Source organism: Panthera pardus, unplaced genomic scaffold (genome assembly GCF_024362965.1).
Source record: "Panthera pardus isolate Hobbes unplaced genomic scaffold, ASM2436296v1 HiC_scaffold_12, whole genome shotgun sequence".
NCBI lineage: Eukaryota > Metazoa > Chordata > Mammalia > Carnivora > Felidae > Panthera > Panthera pardus.
The window spans coordinates 38,334,051-38,356,866 of NW_026526677.1; the positions used below are offsets into that span (position 1 = coordinate 38,334,051).

Genomic DNA, 22,816 nt, shown 5'->3' on the forward strand with positions numbered 1-22,816 from the left:
ACTAAAACCTTTCTTTGAAAAATACCCTAGCATTAGTGTCTAGCTGTAGACTTTGCTAAATGCTCTGCTTGAAGTGTTGCCCCACTTCTGTTTTAACCACCGATGCCAACTGTGGGGAGGAAAAAAAGAAGCTGCAGTAGTTAAAATCACTTTATTTCTTTATGCTAGGCGAAACCCAGACCCCAGTTAAAAAAAAAGTATATATATATATATCTCCTATAAGTAAGTATATATCCTATATATAAGTATATATATATATGTGTGTGTGTGTGTGTATATATATATATATATATATATCCTATAAGTATATATCCTATATATAAGTATATATATATATTTATATAGTATATATATATGTATATATATATAAAGTATATACAAAGTATATATATAAAAGTATGTATATATATCCTATAAAGCACAGCTGTTCTTCCTAGTTCAATGCAGCTGGGGAAAGGAGGTAGCAAACCACTCAGGCCTCAGCAGCTGAGCCAAGGATGAGCTGGCTTGTTCACCTGCACTGCTACTGCTCTTCAGTATGCCTGCCATTTGAACTCAGGAGCTTTTGATCCCCCCGACTGCAACTGGCCATCACGGAGCAATACTAGACGTTCCCATAGCCTTGGGGCCAGCTCTGGGCAGAGGAGCATGTTGATGTATGCATGTGGCTTCTCAGATGGCCACCATCATTTGTTGAGATACATGAGGCTCTCCTGAATACACTGTCATGGAGTCAAATCTTAGTTTCATGGAGTCAAATCTTAGTTTCTCATGTACACACGTGTAAAACAAACTAAATTTAAAAATCATGGACTTGATGTATCTGCAAGCATACAGTGAAAGTAGAAGATGGTGTGATTATCTGAATGATCATCACTTAATCTAATCCTTTCATAAATTATCTTTAACTAATACACAATTGACTGGGGCAATTGGGGGAGCAGAAATAACATGGGCTCTTTCACACACGGCCAAGCTACCTGTGTTTCCCCTCACTTGCTACCTATTTCACAAAGGAGTTTTGGAGGTTAACTGGCACATGGTTGGCATTTGATAAATAAAAATATTAATGTTACCATTTGGGTAGCAAGACTTTAGCAGGCAATAAAGCAATATTTTGTTGCTTAATATTTCAAAAATATTAAACATGTAAACTCTTTGAAAAGATGTTGGTTAACACTGTCAGGAAAAAGGAAGCTACCAATAAATAGCTTTATGACTGTGAATAATTTATTGAATATGTCAGTGTGCCTCAGTTTGCCTATTATGCAGAGATTATAATTATATTTACCTGATAGAATTGTTTTGAGGATGAAATGAGTTAGAAAATATAAAGCTCTAAGAAAAGTGCCATCACATGAAGTTATCAAGTAATTTTAACTACTACTAATACACGAAAACCTTCCCACCTTTCATGTGTAATTATCACCATGTGGTTACAGTGATGGTTCTCTCTGATCACTCTCTTTCCCAATTACCTATTTTATAGTTTTGACCACATAATTTTGCAGTTAATTATAACCTGTTTCAGAATGCTATTGGTTGTTTCATGTATGTTGGTTTTTATCTCCAACTTGGTGTTTTAAAGTGTCCTACGGGATGGAAAAAAAAAAGTCCCTAAGAGATGGATTTTCTGCATCTTCCACATCACCTGTCTCAGTGCTAAGACCACTGCAGGCTCATTTTTTATGGATAGAAAATTTGTAACATTGGTATGCTTATAAAGGGTTTTGTTTGTTTAAATAGCTTATTTTCAACTTCTTCCTTTTTGCCCATGCGATCTTCACCTGGATGAGAAGTGAAGTTCCCTGGCTCCCCATATAACCAAGCACTGCTCCAAAGCACAAGTCCACAGTTGTTGTATCTGCTCTACGGCTGATCACAGCTGCTGTTAGGAAGGTATTTGAACATTGTCACCAAAAAGATACTAAATCGGGCCAAGGTGGCCTACAGAACAGACCCTCTAATTAGTTTGAGATCCTGTTAGAATAATCCCCGAAAATGTCTGGTTTTAGTCTGAAACTAAAGTGGAGAACAGTGCATAGGCCTGCTGTGTCAGCCCAGAAAGGCTAAAGGTGACCACGAACCTCAGGTTCATACCTGAGTTTAGTGCAATGAATTCTACTCTGACATCATTTTGTGAAGTATTTATCACCAAAACTTGAGTAGGTGCATTTACCTTTCCTGAGCAGCCTCTAGAATATATTCAATTTATCTTATGTGCTGCTCTGCTCCAGGCTTACATATGTATGTACGTACGGCTGGACTTGAAGGGGAGCAGGAAGCTTCCTGAGAGTCCAAAGGGACTCATTTTTCACTTGCTTTCACGTGACTCACATCTGCAATTGTGTGTTAAGATCCACTGTGAGGCCATGCTCAGGTATGCAGAATATCACTTCTATTAGAGGTTGGCAAATGTTCTTAACCTCTCCATCTTGCATCCTGACTATACCAATCTCTTTTTGTATCCATTCCCTACCCAGATGCTATCTGCAACTGGTCTGTCAATTTGATCCATTTTGGTGACATGTGGCAATTTTTTGTCATGCAACTGAGGTCCTTAAGTCACAAACCACACTTCATACTGTTTCTAGCTAGAAACAGCTCCATGGGCCAGGTGGCATCTGCCTTTGGGAAGGCTCTTCAATAATAGAAAATCTATTATTTGGGGCGCCTGGGTGGCTCAGCTGGTTAAGCGTCTGACTTCGGCTCAGGTCATGAGGTCCGTGAGTTCGAGCCCCGTGTCGGGCTCTGTGCTGACAGCTCAGAGCCTGGAGACTGCTTCAGATTCTGTGTCTGCCTCTCTCTCTGACCCTCCCCCGTTCATGCTCTGTCTCTCTCTGTCTCAAAAATAAATAAACATTAAAAAATTAAAAAAAAAAAAAAGAAAATCTATTATTTGGCTGAAAACCAAATCTAAAGTTTCTAAAGTTCTTTGGCAACAAATATCAATTTTGAAGTCAATGAGACCTCACTAAATACTAACAAGGAAGGGTGGGGTGTTGTTTAACTGAAAATACTTTCATATGCAAGGGGGGGCATCCTTATTGTTTGCAAAGAGAGAAAATCCAATGACTATCCCAAGATTGGGGTGTATGCCTCTGTCTGAAGTCATCTTAGTCTGAAACAGCCTGGTCCACAACGATGCTTTTACCACCCTAGCATGCCTCTACTCTGAAATAGAAAAAAAAGCACATTTGAGCCTACTTTCTTAAGGATTTTTTAAAATGCAACTTTCTTTCATATTAGAACAATTTGTATAACTCATGTTTCCATTTTGGCTCTGGACACCAGGATAGTCATAAGCATCTTTGCTGACTTTGATGGTGACTAGAACTTCCTTATTTTTCAAATATTTTTATTTTAATAACTCTGTTGAATATGTTTTCTTTATATATAGAAGTAATTGCTTTTAAGAGGCAGAGGATAAATAAATGAATGGAAAAATCAGTATAAGTTAGTTGAAAATCTATCCACCAGGGGCACCTGGGTGGCTCAGTTGGTTAAGCATCTGACTCTTGGTTTTGGCTCAGGTCATAATCTCATGGTTCCTGGGTTCGAGCCCTGCATCAGGCCCACACTAGTAGTGTGGAGCCTGCCTGGGATTCTCTGCCTCCCTCTCTCTCTGCCCCTACCCTGCTCTCTTTCTCTCTCAAAACAAATAAATGAACATTTAAAAAAAAAATCTATTCACCACCATTTCTCATACTCTTTATTCCCAACACTTTCCTTTGCTTTTTCTACTCTGGATTCATATGGTGAAAAATGCAGCAAAGGTAATGATATCAGTGGATAGCCAGGTGTTAAAAACCTGCCGCCTTGACATCCTATCCCCGGTCTAGCAGGATGACCCAAGACACAGGCCTTGAGTCCACCCGATACAATAATTCCCCCGTGCTGTTGATTCACACCGAATGTACCAAACTGTCCATCTGGGTCTCATTCATTGTCTCTCATTTTCTTTTTGCCTTGTCTGTCTCTTTGCCTTGTCTCCTGGAATTCCAGCTTCCCTGCTTAACATCTTCAGTCATGGGCTCATAGCTGGCCTCCTTCCTTACCGAAAGCATTGCAGTGTTAACATATCAAAGGCAGAAGCTTTGGGTTCACACAGATCTGCAGTATGGTCTCTGGGCCATTTCTCAGATGTGGAATTTGGGACAAATTATCTTAATCCTGAGACCTTATCTTCCTCATCTTTAAAATAGTAAGAGGCCTTCCCACTTACTGAAGTTGTGAGAACTGAATTAGATAATGCATGAAACTCCCTGGCACAGTGTCTGGCACACAGCATGGGTTTTCAGTACGTGATAATGGCTAAGAGCTACCAAGCACTTAAAAAGCAAGTGCTGAATGCTTTTTTCCCCTGTTAGCTTATGTAATCCTCACAATTACTCCACAGCAATTTATGAAGATGGCACTTCTGTAAATTGCTTAGAGCAGTGTCTGGCACCAAGTAAGCTCTCAATAAATGTTAGCTCTTATTAGTATTACTGTTGCTGTCTTCATTTGACAGGTGAGGGATTTGAGGTGAAGTGAGGTTAAATGTTGACTATTATTATCTACTACTTGACAGGATATTTGCATATAAGAACACTTCTATTACAAAAAATTCGACCAGCAAGTATTATTTTAATCATTGTATGCCAAGGAAACTAAGGATTAAAGAGGTTAAACATCTGGCCAAATGCCACTCAGCTAGAAAGTGGCCACGTTGGGATTTGATTCCAGGCTTATATGCACTTGAAACCTTCCTCCCCTCTGTATCACACTGTCACCCACTAAGCCTTCATAACTCCCACCCATCAGGAAGCACATCCAGGTCCTAGCCCTTTTTAACTCCACTCCCATGAGAACCAGGCACTGGGCAGTGAGAGCAGAACCCAAACCATTCTCAGAACATTTCAATCCACCCTAACCTATGAACAAGTTAAAAGTGAAATCTTCCCGAGTGATTCCAACAGAACCTTTTCTGGCTGTTTTATGTTGCTTTGCGAGCTGATGACAGTTGCAGCAGCTGTTCTGACAAGTAAATCCTTGTTGGCTTGTTTCCAGTAATCAGAGAGCAGACTCCAGGGTCTGGGGACCTGCCTCACTCAAGCAAGTTCTACAGAAGCAGCATTAATAGAGGCCGAGGGGCCATGCCCCATTAGAAGAGTCATATGTCACCCCTCAGTATACTGCTTCATCAACAAAACAAATTCTACTGGAATTTGAAAATTCTGTTCAATAAAAACAACCACTGGGGCGCCTGGGTGGCGCAGTCGGTTAAGCGTCCGACTTCAGCCAGGTCACGATCTCGCGGTCCGTGAGTTCGAGCCCCGCGTCAGGCTCTGGGCTGATGGCTCGGAGCCTGGAGCCTGTTTCCGATTCTGTGTCTCCCTCTCTCTCTGCCCCTCCCCCGCTCATGCTCTGTCTCTCTCTGTCCCAAAAATAAATAAAAAACGTTGAAAAAAAAATTAAAAAAAAAAAAAACAAAAAAACAACCACCAATGTGTGACTAATACAATTCAATACAAATCTATAAAGGATATCAAAGTATCAAAATATCAACCAACTAATGGAGAGGACAAGGCTGATCTGGCAAGTTCCATAAGAGATTGCAAATAAATGGCCATGGGGATGCATAAAAGGGAGATGATGAAGATGAAGATGAAGATGCTGATGATGAAGATGATCTTAGAGAAATTCTATGATGGTAGTTCTCTAAATTAACTCAATATTCTTTCTACTGACTTGGAGACTTAAAAAAAAAAACCAACAGATGACTCTGTCTATGTCCTCCAAAAAGTCAACTAAATCAGAATCTCCAGGTGTGCTGGCCCATCATAAGTATTTTTTTTTTAAAGCTGCTCAGGTGAATCTACTGTGAAACAGGTTTGAGAATCACTGGTTTCGGAAGCAGGACTTCATCAGGATTTTGACAACTGGAAATGAGGACAGAGGGATGGTCAGACAAAAGCATACAAGTAAAGGACTTAAGGAAAGAGAGTCCAGGGTTTGGGAAGAATGGAAGAGGGATTTGAGCAGGCTAGCAGATCCATGCACAGTGAGAGAGGAATCAGAGGAAAATAAAGTTTCATTTGCAGGAGCAAGATCATGGAGATAGACTGACATCGAGGGAGTTTGAATCTCCTTTTCAAAATATGTAAACCCCTGCTCTTTACATATGCCATGGTTAATTATACATTAGTTCCTATTTCTAGATGACCCAGATAATTATGTCTAGATAAAAAAGCAACAGCTCAAAACTTCTATGTTGCAACTGGGAATCCCTGACTCCCACTACCACATCTAAACAAAGAGCACACTGCACTGCACCCTACGGTAGCCACTGTAGGTAATCATCCTGTGTGCAAATACCATTGGGCAAAGTTTTGTATGCACAGCTCTCCTGGAATTATAAAAATAAACAAGCATATGAGAAAGGGGCAGATAGACACACAGTCTGTTAGACTCCTCAGTAATGCTGATTCTGTCTGCCTCTATAATACCTAAGACTGATCGTTTCTTCAATTAGATGATGCACTTTAGGAGAAGGAGGCAAATCTTAGGCATTTTTCTCATGACATAGTAAATGTGCATGTGTGCTGGTTCTTCTGACATCAGTAACATGCAATGCTTACAGCAACTGATGCATCGATCAGGTGTTATTATTTCCATCTGACAAAAATGGCATGGAGTGGCATGCAACTGTTCTCCTAGACTGCCTCATTTCGGCCTCTAACACATGCCATTCCCAATATTATTTCAGGAAAAAGCATAGCTGAATCTACGTTGTCAAACACCTTTATAAAAAGTTTTATAGGTTGTTTCAGATGCTATTTCTTTATGTGTAAGACTTAATAGATGATGTTATTTAGGGCCTGGTGTGATAGAATAATTTCCAATGCTATTAAGGTGTATTTTGATGATTCAGAATATTTCAGGTCATAAATCACTCAAGAACAGAGATCTTACCTGATTCATACCCACATTCCCAAAACTCTTAACACAATGCTAGTGTGATGGCTGTTCTCAATAATTTTTTTTTCTGAAATAAAACTCACATGATTTTGTGATATTTAACATCTTATGTATTAACCACCATCCACACAACTAGTTATGCCAAGCCAAACAGAAAATAAATCCGACTTGATATGGTGTTTATTACTTCTAGTCCTTCAAACATTTGACATATATGCATTACTTGTCCCATTTGTACCTACAATGTTCTACGGGCCGGAGGGACAATGGCAAAATATGAACAAGGTCTCTGTCCTCAATTTGTACCCTTGTGGCAAGAGACAATTACACACACAGGTATGTAAAACAAATTGATTATTAAAAAATGTTACAAAAGATAGCAAAGAGAGTGATTTAGTGAAGTCACCAGAAAAGGACTACTTCAGATAAAATGGTCAGGGAGTGGGATTTGAGCTGAGAATTACATAAAGAAAAAAGACAGCCATACAATGACAGGCTGACATTGCTGTTCTGTTTGGAACACTCAAGGCAAAAGCTCTGAAACTGGCTGAGTTCATTGTACGTTCAAGGCATGAAAAGATTAAAAAGGCTAACATCGATAGGAGTTAAATCCAAGAAGTAGGTAGAGGCAGTATTACCTAAAGCCTCGAAGTCCACATGAAGATTTTAGAAATTTATTTTTCATTCAGTGGGAAGGCATTAGAAAGGTGTAATACAAAAATGAAATGATCTGACATATATATATATGTTGCACCATGAACAGAACAGAGCACCATGAGAGCACCATGAACAGAGTGCTCTCAACTACCAAAGAAAAACTGAATGATGGCCAGACTTCTGTTCTTATTAAGACCCATTCACAAAGTTACTTCCAAAAGTGTGGAAATGAAAGGGCATTCAGATTAAGAATTACCTGGATTAAAAATGCCACTAATAAAAACAACTCTACTGCCTTGTCAAGGAGTCGAGTTTGCTATAGTTTTCCTGTGCAGAACAGAGATCAGTTCATGGAAGAAGAAAGTGCCTCCTCAGGGAGGGCAGGAGATTTGATCCCCAGGCATTCAACTTAGCATGGAAGAGAAGAATCCACAGGTGAGGTGACCATGACATCTGTCAACTGAATGGGGACATTTATGGGAGTCACAGGGTGCTATGGATAATTACATCAGAACAACAGGCATAAACTGGAACTGTACCTGGTATCTGGGGTGTAGAGTTACCCTTCATTTAGGCTTGAGTCTAAACCTGTATCGAACCAACTATGTGGCTAGGAACACGGTATCACCTTTCTGAGACTGAATATCTTTATCAGGCACATGAAGTGGTTGCATTTTTCTCAGTGACTGAATACTAACTACTAAAGGGTCTTACTGAAGAGACAGAAGAATGAAGTCCATTTCACACTCACAGAGCAAATACACTGACAGCGTGAATTGAGAAAAAGAACAGATCTGTATATGAATCAACATGATCAAAGAAAAGATAGGGTCATCTTCGATTCAAAGTTCCGTTCTCTCCCAGCCAGAAGGGAGAGCATAAGCAAAGGCACATAAGTGTGCAAGGCCATGGCAGGTCCAAGCAGTTATAAAATTGGTTTAACTAGGTGATCTCTCAGCCCCTTTATCCAATAAAAAGCCAAGAGTCTCCCATTTAATGAGGTCAAATACACTGTTTAAAAATGACATTTTAATTTTTAGTGCCCAAATATAATACCACATATGTCAGTATTCCATCTCTCTACCTCCATTTCTCAATAACAACTGCCATTCTATCTATGCCTATTCACGTAACATTTATTCACACTGAGGTACACACATACAGAAGTTCTTGGCCATATGTAAAGGAAGTATCTGAAGACTCAGGATAAATGTAAACCTCTCCCTAAGGTCACAGATCTTTATTTTAAGAATAAAATAAACATATACAGATCCGGGGGCAGAGTGCTGAATATGTAGGAAAATTTAAGATAACAGTAACTAACATTCAGTCCACATTTAACAGGTGTCAATTCAACTAGTTCTCCCAGCACTCCTCTGACCTAGATAGAACATTTCCATTTTTCAGATGAGATAACTGAGGTGTGGACTAGATAAGATCTTGCCACAGGGAACTTAGAAATGACAGAGCTAGACTCTGATGCAGGGAGTCTGGCTCTAGGATCCATGCTTTTCACAACTACACTGCATGCCTCTCAACAGTGGCGTCAAACTGTGGTGGACAGTTCATGCTGTGCACCCACTGTTCCTTAATTCATCTTTACTGTAAAACAACCTCAGGGGAGAAGTTGGGAAAAACAGAAAAACATTAGATGGATCTCAGTAGCAACCATTAAAAAAAAAGATATGCAACGAGCAAAGACAAGAGAATGAATGAATTTTCAAAATCAAATTTGCATTTTCTAATTCAGCAGTCTGGACCCAAAGCCAGAATGCTTGCCCTTTAGGTCTGTCCAAATCAGCCTAAAGAATTTAGCTGAGTTCACAGGACATGACATAAGTGGAATGGCCAAGGTTCTCATGGAAACAATTAGAGTTTTGATCAGTTGTTTGTATTTTATGAACGTTGTAGGGTCTTGAAGATGAAAAACTGTTAATTTCCTCTGTTCAGCATTTAACAGAATCTCAAGCAGAACAGTGATGAAAGGAAACTTTGTAAGGATGACGGTGGTAATAACAATAATAAGGTTAATGCAGCTATATTATGTTTGCATAACAATGTAAAGCTTACAATTTTTAAGTGTGTGGTATCCCACTTAAACCTGGCAACACATATATATCATTATTCTACTTTTATCACATTCACAGAAGAAGTCTCAGAGAGGTGCAGTATAAGAGCTGGAATTTAAACTAAACTTTCTCAGTCTAGTAGTATTTCTTCTTCTCCCACTTCTGTTTCTCAAACTGTTAGAAATTTCAGCAAGCCATCATGATTTTACTTCAAAAGAACTAAAAGCCACAGCATACAGACTCAGGCTTTGATACTCTGACTGCCCCAGTTTCCATATAAAAATCCTAAAACCCCACACTGCATAATCCCTACCTAATCCCTGAATTGTTGAGGGAGGAAATTTGAAAACTAATGAGTTTAACCAGCAAGGGGTCATATTTTAACATGGAAGCTGAAAAGAGTGCCAAAGCAGGCTGCCCCTCCTGCAAAGGTCCAGAAGGATGAGGGCATGGCTAAAAGCTGCTTACCAATACAGGACTCCCCGGACAGTGAATAGGTCCCATCGTCATGGAAACCGCTTCTGCACTCACAGTGGTACCACCCTGGCAGGTTAACGCAGCGGGAATGGTTGTGGCACTCAATGATTCCCTCTGTGCATTCATCAATATCTGCCTCAGAGAAAAACACAAGCCCACCAGGACATTAAATTCTTTTGACACTAACCTTTCAGTAAACACCTAAAACATGCTCATGTCAACATAGCAGTTAAAACTGGTTAGTCACCCAAAATGAAAGTCACAGGAAAAATCAAATCCCATTTTTACCCCCGAATCCAAACAAACTGAATGCTATGGGTATGTTCTCATATACTAAATAATAAATGAGAGCTGATGATCATGAAGACATCCTATCCTGTTTTGTTGGCTTCTGCATAATCAAAAAGTAAATTGAGGATGTTTGGCACATTTTAGGTATTGAGTATATATGGCTTTTTCTTTATGGTTTCCAAAACAGTAATTCCAGATATTGTGTGCTGTTCCTTGGAAATATCTATGAATAAATAAGCTCAGGAAACTCTAGGTTAAATAGTGTTAAACGGGTTTCTTTTGTACAGCGGTATCAAAGAGACAGCATATTCATATGCCTTGCAAAGCTCAGAAAGAAGAATACTATGCACTGTTTTCCAAATTTCTGTGCCTGAGGGTTACTTTTTCTTGGGATACCTCTAGGATCCTGTGAGACTAATGTTTTGGGAAGCATAGTTGGGTAACTACTGCTCCAATTACTTTATTTACAATTTTTTAAATATTTATTTTTGAGAGAGAGAAAGAGAGAGAGAGAGGTGGGCAGAGAGACAGGTACACACGGAGAATCCAAAGCAAGCTCCAGGCTCTGAGCTGTCAGCACAGAGCCTGACACCAGGCTTGAACTCACAGACAGCAAGATCATGACCTGAGCCAAAGTCGGATGCTTAACCCACTGAGTCACCCAGATGCCCCTGTTCAGAATTCTTTTAAAGCTTAAGTACTTGATTTATGAGAGTCAATGAGAGATCCTCATTCTTCAAATCATTCCTGATGGAAGGACATGTTCTGGGCTTTGTTTGCTCTAGGATCTGGCTTTTTCACATAAGCAAATGCCTAGATCATGCACAGATTCTCTAGCCCAAAGGCTTGCCTCTGAGCTGAAGGAGCTGACACCACTGTAGAAAGACAAGCTGTCAATTGTCATGCCAGGGTCAGCTCATTTTTAGAGAATCTTTCCATGTAATTATTTGTTGGAATATAGCGATTGTTGCCTGGGAATCTTTTACCAGTTCTCCTGTTAATATTTTAACTATGACAGTCTTATACAAATAGAAATCTAATTAATATTGGGAAATAACACATCACGAATAAAACACATTTTGGAATCTTTTTCAGCAGTGCCCTGATGTAGGCATCATCTCAGGGGCAATCAGCTACCAGTGTTTCTATTACCTTGACATGTCCTAAGGTGTGCACAGGGCTGTGAATGTAGCTTGCAACCCGTCAGTCTCATGTCATGGCATCCCAGCCAAGTAAAGAGAGAAAAAGTGCAGCTCTTTATACTAGGCAAATCCAGCTTTGTGTTGTTGCTGTTGTTGCCGGCTGCCATCTTCCTCCTTTACGATTTGTTATCCTACGGTCCTTATAGTTCTTTGACACATAGCATCCCTTAGCTTTCTTTTTCCTCATTATTTTTTTCATTTGAATTTCAGTATAGTTAACATACAGCATTATATTAGTTTCAGGTGTACAACATATTGATTCAACAATGCTATACATTACTCAGTGCTCATAATGATAAGTGTACTCTTTACTCCCCATCAGCTATTTCATGCATCCCCTCTCCCCCCTCTGGTAACATGAGTTTGTTCTCTGTAGTTAAAAGTCTGTTTTTTGGTTTTGTATTTTTTTCACTTCCTTGTTTGTTTCTTAAATTTCACACATGAGTGAAATTATATAGTATTTGTCTTTCTCTGACTTATTTTGCTTACCATTATACTCTCTAGCTCCATCCATGTCATTGCAAATGGCAAGATTTTATTCTTTTATGGCTGAATAATACTCCATTGTATATATATACCACATCTCTGTCCATTCATCCATAAATGGACACTTGCTTGGGCTATTTCCATAATTTGGCTATGGTAAAATACATACACTGAAATACTAATACGACATCATGCTGCAATAAACATGGGGGTTGGTGGGGGCATGTGTCCTTTTGAGTTAGTGCTTTTGTATTTTGGGGGATAAATACCCAGTAGAGTGATCACTGGATCATAGGGTGATTCCATTTTTAAATTTTTGAGGAATGTCCATAGTGTTTTTCACAGTGGCTGCACCAGTTTGCATTCCCACCACCAATACATGAGGGTTCCTTTTTCTACACATCCTCACCAACACTAGTTCTTTCTTGTGTTGTTGATTTTAGCCATTCTGACAGGTGTGAGGTGATATCTCATTGTAGTTTTGATTTGAATTTCCCTCATGATGAGTAACATTGATCACTCATGATCTCTTCATGAGTTTCTCTTCTGTTTGTCATCTGTATGTCTTCTTTGGAGAATTGTCTGTTCGTGTCTTCTGCCCAATTTTTAATATACTTTTTTAACTTTTATTTACTTTTTGAGAGACAGAGACAGAGACAGAGTAAGAGCAGGGCAGGGGCAGAGCGAGAGGGAGACACAGAATCCGAAGCAGGTTTCAGGTTCTGAGCTGTCAGCACAGAGCCTGATGCGGGGCTTGAACTTGCGAACCATAAGATCATGACCTGAGCCAAAGTCGGATGCTTAACCAACTGAGCCACCCAGGCACCCTTCTGCCCAATTTTTATATTGGATTATTTGTTTTTTGGGTGTTGAATTGTATTATTTCTTTAAAATTTTTTTAAAATTATTTATATGAGAGAGAGACAGAGACATAGAGAGAGAACGAGCGGGGAAGGGGGGCAGGGAGAGGCTCAGGGCCAGCATGGAGCCTGATATAGGGCTTGAATTCATGAACTATGAGATCATGACCTGAGCTGAAGCCAAGAGTCAGACAGTCAACCAACTGAGCCACCCAGGCACCCTTGTATTAGTTCTTTATGTATTTTGGATACTAACCCTTTATTGGATAGGTCATTTGAAAATATTTTCCCCGATTTCATAGGTTGCCTTTTAGTTTTGTTGACTGTTTCCTTCACTGTGCAGAAACTTTTATTTTGAAGTAGTCACAATAGTTTATTTTTGCATTTAATTACCTTGCCTCAGAAGATATATCCAGAAAATGCTGCTATGGCCAATTTCAGAGACATGACTGGCTATGCTCACTTCTAGGATTTATATGGCTTAAGGCCTCACATTTATGTCCTTAATCCATTGTGACTTTATTTTTGTGTATGGCACAAGAAAGCAGTCCAGGTTCATTTTTTTCCCATGTAGCTGTCCAGTTTTCCCAGCAACATTTGAAGAGACTCTTTCCCATTGTATATTCTTTCCTCCTTTGTCGAAAATTAATTGACTATATAGCTGTGGGTTTATTTCTGGCCTTTCTATTCTGTTCCATTGATCTTTGTGTCTTTTTTATGCCAGTGCCATAGTGTTTGACTACTTCAGCTTTGTAAGATAACTTTAAGTCTGGAATTGTGATACCTCCAGTTTTGTTACTCTTTTTGTGAGATTACATTGGCCTTTTGGGGTCTTTTGCAGTTACAGGCAAATTATAGGATTGCTTGTTCTGGTTCTGTGAAAAATCCTATTGGAATTTTGATAGGGATTGCATTAAATGTGTAGATTGCTTTGGGTAGTATAGACATTTAAACAGTATTTGTTCTTCCAACCCGTGAGCATGGAATACCTTTCCATTTGTTTATGTCATCTTCACTTTCTTTCATTAGTGTTTTACAGTTTTCAGAGTACAGGTCTTTTACTTCTTCAGACAAGTTTATTCCTAGGTATTTTATTATTTTTGGTGCAACTGTAAATGGGATTGTTTTCATTACACTCTCTGCTGTTTCATTATTAGCCTATAGGAATGCAACAGATTTCTGTACACTGATTTTGTATCCTATGATATTAGTGAATTCATTTATCACTTCTAGTAATTTTGTAGAGGAATCTTTTGGGTCTTCTCTATATAGGATCATGTCATCTGCAAATAGTGAAAGTTTTACTTTTTCCTTACCAATATGAAGGTCTTTTATTTCTTTTGTTGTCTTATTGCTATTACTAGGACTTCTATTACTATATTTAATAAAAGTGGTGAGAGTGGACACCCTTATTTTGTTCCTGAACTTAGGGTAAAGGCTCTTGGTTTTTCCCATTATGATGTTCACTGTGGGTTTTTCATATAAGGCTTTTATTATGTTGAAGTATGTTTCATGTAAATCTACTTTGTTGAGATTTTTTTTTCAAATAATGAGTGAATGTTGTACTTTGTCAAATGCTTTTTCTATATCTATTGACATAATCATGTGATTTTTATACTCTTATTGATGTGATGTTACACTGATTGGTTTGTGAATGTTGAGCCACCATTGCATCCCAGGAAAAAATCCCACCTGATCATGGTAAATGATTTTTTAATGTATTGTTGGATTTGATTTGCTAGTATTTTGTTACAATTTTTGCATCTCTGTTCATCAGTGATGTTGGCCTATAGTTCTCTTTTTTGGTGTTAACTTTATCTGGTTATCATATTAGGGTGATGATGGCCTCATAGAATGAATTTGGTACCTTTCCTTCCTCTTCTACTTATTGGAATCATTTGGGAAGAATAGGTATTAACTCTTGTTTAAATGTTTGGTAAAGTTTGCCTATTCAGCCATCTGGTCTTGGACTTTTGTTTGTTGAGAGTTATTCTGTTTCTTCCTCAAGTTTTGGTAGGTTATATGTTTCTAGAAATTTATCCATTTCTTCTAGGTTGTCCAATTTGTTAGCATAAATTATTTCATAATATTATCTTACAATTGTGTGTGTGTGTGTGTGTGTGTGTGTATATATATATATATATATATATATATATATATATATATATATATATATATATATATCTGTGAGGTTAGTTGTTATTTCTCTTTTCATTGTGATGTTGTTTGAGTCCTCTTTTTGGGGGGGATGAGTATGGCTGAGGTTTATCAATTTTGTTGATCTTTTCAAAGAATCAGCTCCTGGTTTCATTGTTCTGTTCTATTGTTTTTCAGTTTCTACATAATTGATTTCTGCTTTTATTTGTAACTATTTACTTTCTTCTGCTGGCTTCAGTTTTTTTTCTAGCTCCTTTAGGTATAAAGTTAGGTTTTTTTATTTGTGATTTTTCTTGCTCTTGAGGTAAGCCTGTGTTGCTATAAATTTCTGTCTCAGAACTTCTTTTGCTGCATCCCAAATACTCTGGACCATTGTATTTTAATTTTCACTTGTTTCCATGTATTTTTTAACTTCTTTTATTTTCTGGTTGACCCATTCATTGTTTACTAACATGTTATTTAACTTCAATGTATTTGTGCTCTCTCAAGACTTTTTCTTGTGGTTGATTTCTAGTTTCATAGTGTTGGGTCAGAAAAGACGCACAGTATGAACTGGATCTTTTTGAATTCATTGAAATTCCTTTTGTGGCCGATTTGTGATCTATTCTAAAGAAAGGTCAATGTTCCCTTAAAAAGAATGTGTATTCTGCTTTAATATGGAATGTTCTGAATATATCTGCTAAATCCACCTGGTCCAGTGTGTCACTCAAAGCTACCGTTTCCTGATAGAGGATGGTGGGGAAGATGGAGGCATAGGAGGATGCTGGGCTCACCTCCTCCTGCTGATACCTTAGATTCCACCCACATCAGCCTAAATAACCCAGAAAACTACTGGAAGACTAGCAGAATGGACTCTCCGGAGGCAAGTGTAGACAAGAGACACACGGAAGAGGGTAGGAAGGGCAGAAAGGCAGTGCATGCTACACAGACTGGCGGGAGGGAGCCGGGGTGGTGGAGGGGCAGCCTGCCGGCAAGGCAGAGCCCCCGAAGTCTGGCTTGAAAAAGTGGAGGGGCTGGACTCCATGAGTTCTGACAGCCAGCGAGTGGGACTTAACATCTGGAATGTTAAAAGTCAACAGCTCTGCTCTTGGAGAGCAGTGAGGGTGAGAGGATGCCTGGAGGGAGAGTTGTTGAGCCCTGGAAGGACAGAAATCAGTGGGGGAACAAAGGCACTGCCAAGAGGCATCTCCCTCTCCCACCCCCCAGCTGACATTCCAATGGGAACCAGTTCCCATCAATGAACCTGCTAGCACCACACGTACACACAACGCTGTGCTTCTGTGGATCCATCCCTCCCACAGGACTGCCTCCCTCCCAGCAATGCAGGGCCCCTCCCACAGGGGACCACCCAATGGCAAAACAAGTTAAGCCTGCCCATCCTGCCCCTGTGCAACTTGCAGATCCACCCCGGCTAATACGCCCTTGGCCAGATCCCATCAGAGCAGCACCACAAGCCTAGCAGTGTGCAGGTAGCCCAGACAGGGGTCACACCACTCCACAATTCCTGCCCCTGGGAGAGAGGAAGATAAGGTACACCAGTGGCCCCTGAGGTGGGCTGGGGGAAGACACTGGGTCTGACTGCAGCCCCACCCACCAACACAAAATACTCTGGACAGCACAGGGGAAATGCCCTGCAGTTTGGAGCTACCGCAGGGATTACACAAAATGACGAAATGGAAGAATTCTCCTCAAAAGAAATGCCAGGAAGTAGCGACAGCTAACAAATTGATCAAAAACGATTTAAGCAATATAATGGAAGAAGAATTTAGAATAATGGTCATAAAACTAATCGCTGGGCTTGAAAAAAGCATAGAGGACAGGAGAGAATCTATTGCTACAGAGATCAAGGGACTAAGAAATAATCACAAGGAACTAAAAAATGTTATAAATGAGGTGCAAAATAAAATGGAGGTGGCCATAGCACGGATTGAAGAGGCAGAGAAGAGAATAGGTGAATTAGAAGATAAAATTATGGACAAAGAGGAAGTTGAGAAAAAGAGAGATAAAAACATCCAGGAGTATGAGGGGAGAATTAGAGAACTAAGTGATGCAATCAAACGGAACAATATCCATATCATAGGAATTCGAGAAGAAGAAGAGAGACAGAAAGGGGCTGAAGGTGTACTTGAACAAATCATAGCTGAGAACTTCCCTGATCTGGGGAAGGAAAAAGGCATTGAAATCCAAGAGGCACAGAGAACTCCCTTCAGACGTAACTTGAATCAATCTTCTGCACAACATATCATAGTGAAACTGGCAAAATACAAGGATAAAGAGAAAATTCTGAAAGCAGCTAGGGGTAAACGTGCTCTAACTTACAAAGGTAGACACATAAGAATAGTGGTTGACCTATCTACAGAAACTTGGCAGGCCAGAATGGAATGGCAGGAAAACTTCAATGTGATGAACAGAAAAAATAGGCAGCTGAGAATCCTTTATCCAGCAAGTCTGTCTTTCAGAATAGAAGGAGAGATAAAGGTTTTCCCAAACAAACAAAAACGGAAGGAATTCATCACTAAACCAGCCCTACAAGAAAGATCATAAGGGGGATTCTGTGAGTGAAATGCTGCAAGGAACATAAAGTACCAGAGACATCATTAAAAGCATGAAACCTACAGATATCACAATGACTCTAAACCCATATCTTTCCATAATAACACTGAATGTAAATGGACTAAATGCTGCAACCAAAAGACAGGGTATCAGAATGGATTAAAAAAACAAGACCCATCTATTTGCTGTCTACAAGAGACTCATTTTAGACCTAAGGACACCTTCAGATTGAAAGTGAGGGGATGGAGAACTATCTATCATGCTACTGGAAGTCAAAAGAAAGCTGGAGTAGCCATACTTATAGCAGACAAACTAGACTTTAAATTAAAGGTTGTAACAAGAGATGAAGAAGGGCATTATATAATCATTACAGGGTCTATCCATCAGGAAGAGCTAACAATTATAAATGTCTATATGCTGAATAGGGGAGCCCCCAAATATATACAACAATTACAAACATAAGCAACCTTATTGATAAGAATGTGATAATTGCAGGGGACTTTAATACTCCACTTACAACAATGGATAGATCAACTAGACACAGGGTCAATAAACAAACAAGGGCCCTGAATGATACATTGGATCAAATGGACCTGACAGATATATTTAGAGCTCTGCATCCCAAAGCAACAGAATATACTTTCTTCTTGAGTGCACATGGAACATTCTCCAAGATAGATCGCATACTGGGTCACAAAACAGCCCTTCATAAGTATAAAAGAATTGAGATCATACCATGCCCACTTTCAGACCACAATGCTATGAAACTTGAAATCAATCATGGGAAAAAGTCTGGAAAACCTCCAAAAGCATGGAGGTTAAAGAACACACTACTAAACAATGAATGGGTCAACCAGGCAATTAGGGAAGAAATTAAAAAAATAGATGGAAACAAATGCAAATGAAAATACAACAATCCAAACACTTTGGGATATAGAGAAGGCGGTCCTGAGAGGAAAATACATTGCAATCCAGGCCTATCTCAAGAAACAAGAAAATCCCAAATATAAAATCTAACTGCACACCTAAAGGAAATAGAAGCAGAACAGCAAAGACACCCCAAACCCAGCAGAAGAAGAGAAATAATAAAGATCAGAGCAGAAATAAACAATATAGAATCTAAAAAAAACTGTAGAGCAGACCAATGAAACCAACAGTTGGTTTGTTGAAAAAATAAACAAAACTGATAAACCTCTAGCCTCTAGCCAGACTTCTCAAAACAAAAAGGGAGAGGACCCAAAGAGATAAAATCATGAATGAAAATGGAATGATTACAGCCAATTCCTCAGAAATATATGCAATTATCAGGGAATACTATGAGAAATTATATGCCAACAAACTGGACAACCTGGAAGAAATGGACAAATGCCTAAACACCAACCCACTTCCCAAACTCAAACAGGAAGAAATAGAAAACTTGAACAGACCCATAACCAATGAAGAAATTGAATCAGTTATCAAAAATCTCTCAAAAAATAAGAGTCCAGGACCAGATGGCTTCCCTGGGGAATTGTACCAGACATTTAAAGCAGAGATAATACCTATCCTTCTCAAGCTGTTCCAAAAAATAGAAAGGGAAGGAAAACTTCCAGACTCCTTCTATGAAGCCAGCATTACTTTGATTCCCAAACCAGTCAGAGACCCAGGAAAAAAAAGAGAACTACAGGCCAATATTCCTGATGAATATGGATGCAAAAATTTTCAACAAGATACCAGCAAATCGAATTCAACAGCATACAAAACAAAATTATTCGCCATGATCAAGTGAGATTCATTCCTGGGCTACAGGGCTGGTTCAACATTTGCAAATCAATCAATGTGATACATCACATTAATGAAAGAAAAGATAAGAACCATATGATCCTGTCAATCGATGCAGAAAAAGCAGTTGACAAAATTTAGCATATTTTCTTCATAAAAACCTTCGAGAAAGTCAGGATAGAAGAAACATACTTAAACATCGTAAAAGCCAGTAATGAAAAGCCCACAGCTAATATCATCCTCAATGGGGAAAAACTGAGAGCTTTCCCCCTGAGATCAGGAACACGACAGGGATGTCCACTCTCACTGCTGTTGTTTAACATAGTGTTGGAAGTCCTAGCATCAGCAACCAGACAACAAAAGGAAATCAAAGGCATCAAAATTGGCAAAGATAAAGTCAAGCTTTCACTTTTCGCAGATGACATGATATTATACATGGAAAACCTGATTGACTCCACTGAAAGTCTGCTAGAACTGATACATGAGTTTAGCAAAGTCACAGGATACAAAACTAATGTACAGAATTCAGTTGCATTCTTATACACTAGTAATGAAGCACCAGAAAGACAAATGAAGAAACTGATCCCATTCACAATTGCACCAAGAATCATAAAATACCTAGAGATAAACCTAACCAAAGATGTAAAAGATCTGTATGCTGAAAACTATAGAAAGCTTATGAAGGAAATTGAAGAAGATACAAAGAAATGGAAAAACCTTCTGTGCTCACAGATTAGAAGAGTAAATATTGTTCAAATGTCAATACTACCCAAAGCTATGTATACATTCAATGCAATCCCAATCAAAATTGCACCAGCATTCTTCTCGAAGCTAGAACAAGCAATCCTAAAATTTGTATGGAACCACAAAAGACCCCGAATAGCGAAAGTAATATTGAAGAAGACCAAAGCGGGAGGCATCCCAATCCCAGACTTTAGCCTCTACTACAATGCTGTAATCATCAAGACAGCATGGTATTGGCACAAAAACAGATGCATAGACCAATGGAATAGAATAGAGACTCCAGAATTGGACCCACAAAAGTATGGCTAGCTAATCTTTGACAAAGCAGGAAAGATACCCAATGGAAAAGACAGCTTCTTTAACAAATGGTGCTGGGAGAACTGGACAGCAACATGCAGAAGAATGAAACTAGACCACTTGCTTACACCATTCACAAAGATGAACTCAAAATGGATGAAGGACCTGAATGTGACACAGGAAACCACCAAAACCCTAGAGGAGAAAGCAGGAAAAAAACCCTTTGACCTCAGCTGCAGCAATTTCTTACTTGACACATCTCCAAAGGCAAGGGAATTAAAAGCAAAAAAGAACTATTGGGACCTCATGAAGATAAAAAGTTCTGCACTGCAAAGGAAACAATCAACAAAACTAAAAGGCAACCGACAGAATGGGAAAAGATATTTGCAAATGACTTATCAGACAAAGGGCTAGTATCCAAAACCTGTAAAGAACTCACCAAACTCCACACCCGAAAAACAAATAATCCAGTGAAGAAATGGGCAGAAGACATGAATAGACACTTTTTAAAGAAGAAATCCAGATGGCCATCAGGCACATGAAAAGATGCTCCACATCACTCCTCATCAAGGAAATACAAATCAAAACCCTACTGAGATATCACCTCACGCCAGTCAGAGTGGCTAAAGTGAACAAATCAGGAGACTATAGATGCTGGCGAGGATGTGGAGACACGGGTACCCTCTTGCACTGTTGGTGGGAATGTAAACTTGTGCAGCCACTCTGGAAACAGTGTGGAGGTTCCTCAAAAAATTAAAAATAGACCTACCCTATGACCCAGCAATAGCACTGCTAGGAATTTACCCAAGGGATACAGGAGTGCTGATGCATAGGGGCACTTGTACCCCAATGTTTATAGCAGCACTTTCAACAATAGCCAAACTATGGAAAGAGCCTAAATGTCCATCAACTGATGAATGGATAAAGAAATTGTGGTTTATATACACAATGGAATACTACTTGGCAACAAGAAAGAATGAAATATGGCCTTTTGGAACAACGTGGATGGAACTGGAGAGTGGTATGCTAAGTGAAATAAGTCATCAGAGAAAGACGGATACCATATGTTTTCACTCTAATGTGGATACTGAGAAATTTAACATAAGACCATAGGGGAGGGAAGGGAAAAAAAAGAAAATGTTAGAGAGGGAGGGAGGCAAACCATAAGAGCCTCTTAAAAACTGAGAATAAACTGAAGGTTGATGGGGGTGGGAGGGAGGGGAAAGTGGATGATGGGCATTGAGGAGGGCACCTGTTGGGATGAGCACTGGGTGTTGTATGGAAACCAACTTGACAATAAATTTCATATTAAAAAAATAAATAAAAGCCCTAGTTAAACATACAAACAAACGAACAAACAAAGCTACTGTTTCCTTGTTGTTTTTCTGTTTGGATGATATGTCCATTAATGTACGTGGGGTGTCCACTATTAATTTGTTACTGTTGATTACTTCTTTTATGTTTGTTATTTTGGTGCTTTCATGTTGGGTGTTTAAATATTTACAACTGTTTATCTTCATGTTGTCTCCATTATTATTACATAGTGTCCTTATTTATCGCCTGTTACAGTCTTTGTTCCAAAGTCTATTTTGCCTGATGTAAGTATTGCTACCCATGCTTTGCCAGCCACTTGTATGAGAAATGTTTCTCTATCCCCCCACTTTCAATCTGCAGGTGCCTTTCTTTAGTTTTTGTTTGTCTGAGAATCTATCTCTCCTATTTTGAACAATACCCTTGCTGCATAGAGTATTCTTGGCTGCAGATTTTTCCCTTTTAGCACCTTGAATATATCATGATACACTCTCTCTTCGGGCAACATTTCTGCTGAAAAATCACATGAAAGACTTATGGGATTTCCCTTGTATCTAACTCTTTTCTCTTGCTGCTTTTAATTTTTTTATCAATACTTTTTAATTACCATTTTAATTACTATATGTCTTGGTGTGGATGTCTTTGTGATGATTTTCTTGGGTGGATCTCTGTGTCACCTGGATCTGGATATCTGTTTCCTTCCCCAGATTCAGGAAATTTTCAGCTATTATTTTTTGAGTAAATTTTCTCCCCCCTTTTCTCTCTCTTCTTCTGGGAGCCCTATAATGCAAATGTGATTTTGCTTGATGGAGTCACTGAGTTCCCTAAGGCTAGTCTCAATTTGCATAATTTTCCCCCTCTCATTTCTTCAGGTGATTACTTTCATTACTCTGTCTTCCAGGTCATTAATTCATTCTTCTGGTTTTTCTAGCTTTCTCTAGCTATTTATTCCATCAAGTATACTTTAAAATTTCATTAATTGTATTAT

The 22,816-nt window shown here is 39.0% G+C and overlaps 1 protein-coding gene across 2 annotated transcripts in view; it reads right to left on the reverse strand.

The window, feature by feature from the left end:
• The window catches only part of NELL1 (neural EGFL like 1), an 874,069-nt gene that overhangs the window by 35,564 nt on the left and 815,689 nt on the right, over positions 1-22,816 (reverse strand). Inside the window, exon 16 of one of the 2 annotated variants that reach the window (XM_053899886.1) lies at positions 10,158-10,298. The exons of the other annotated variant lie outside the window; for it this stretch is intronic. Within the exon in view, the coding sequence (XP_053755861.1) occupies positions 10,158-10,298 (141 nt within the window). The remainder of the gene's footprint in view (positions 1-10,157; positions 10,299-22,816) is intronic. 2 annotated transcript variants of the gene reach the window in all.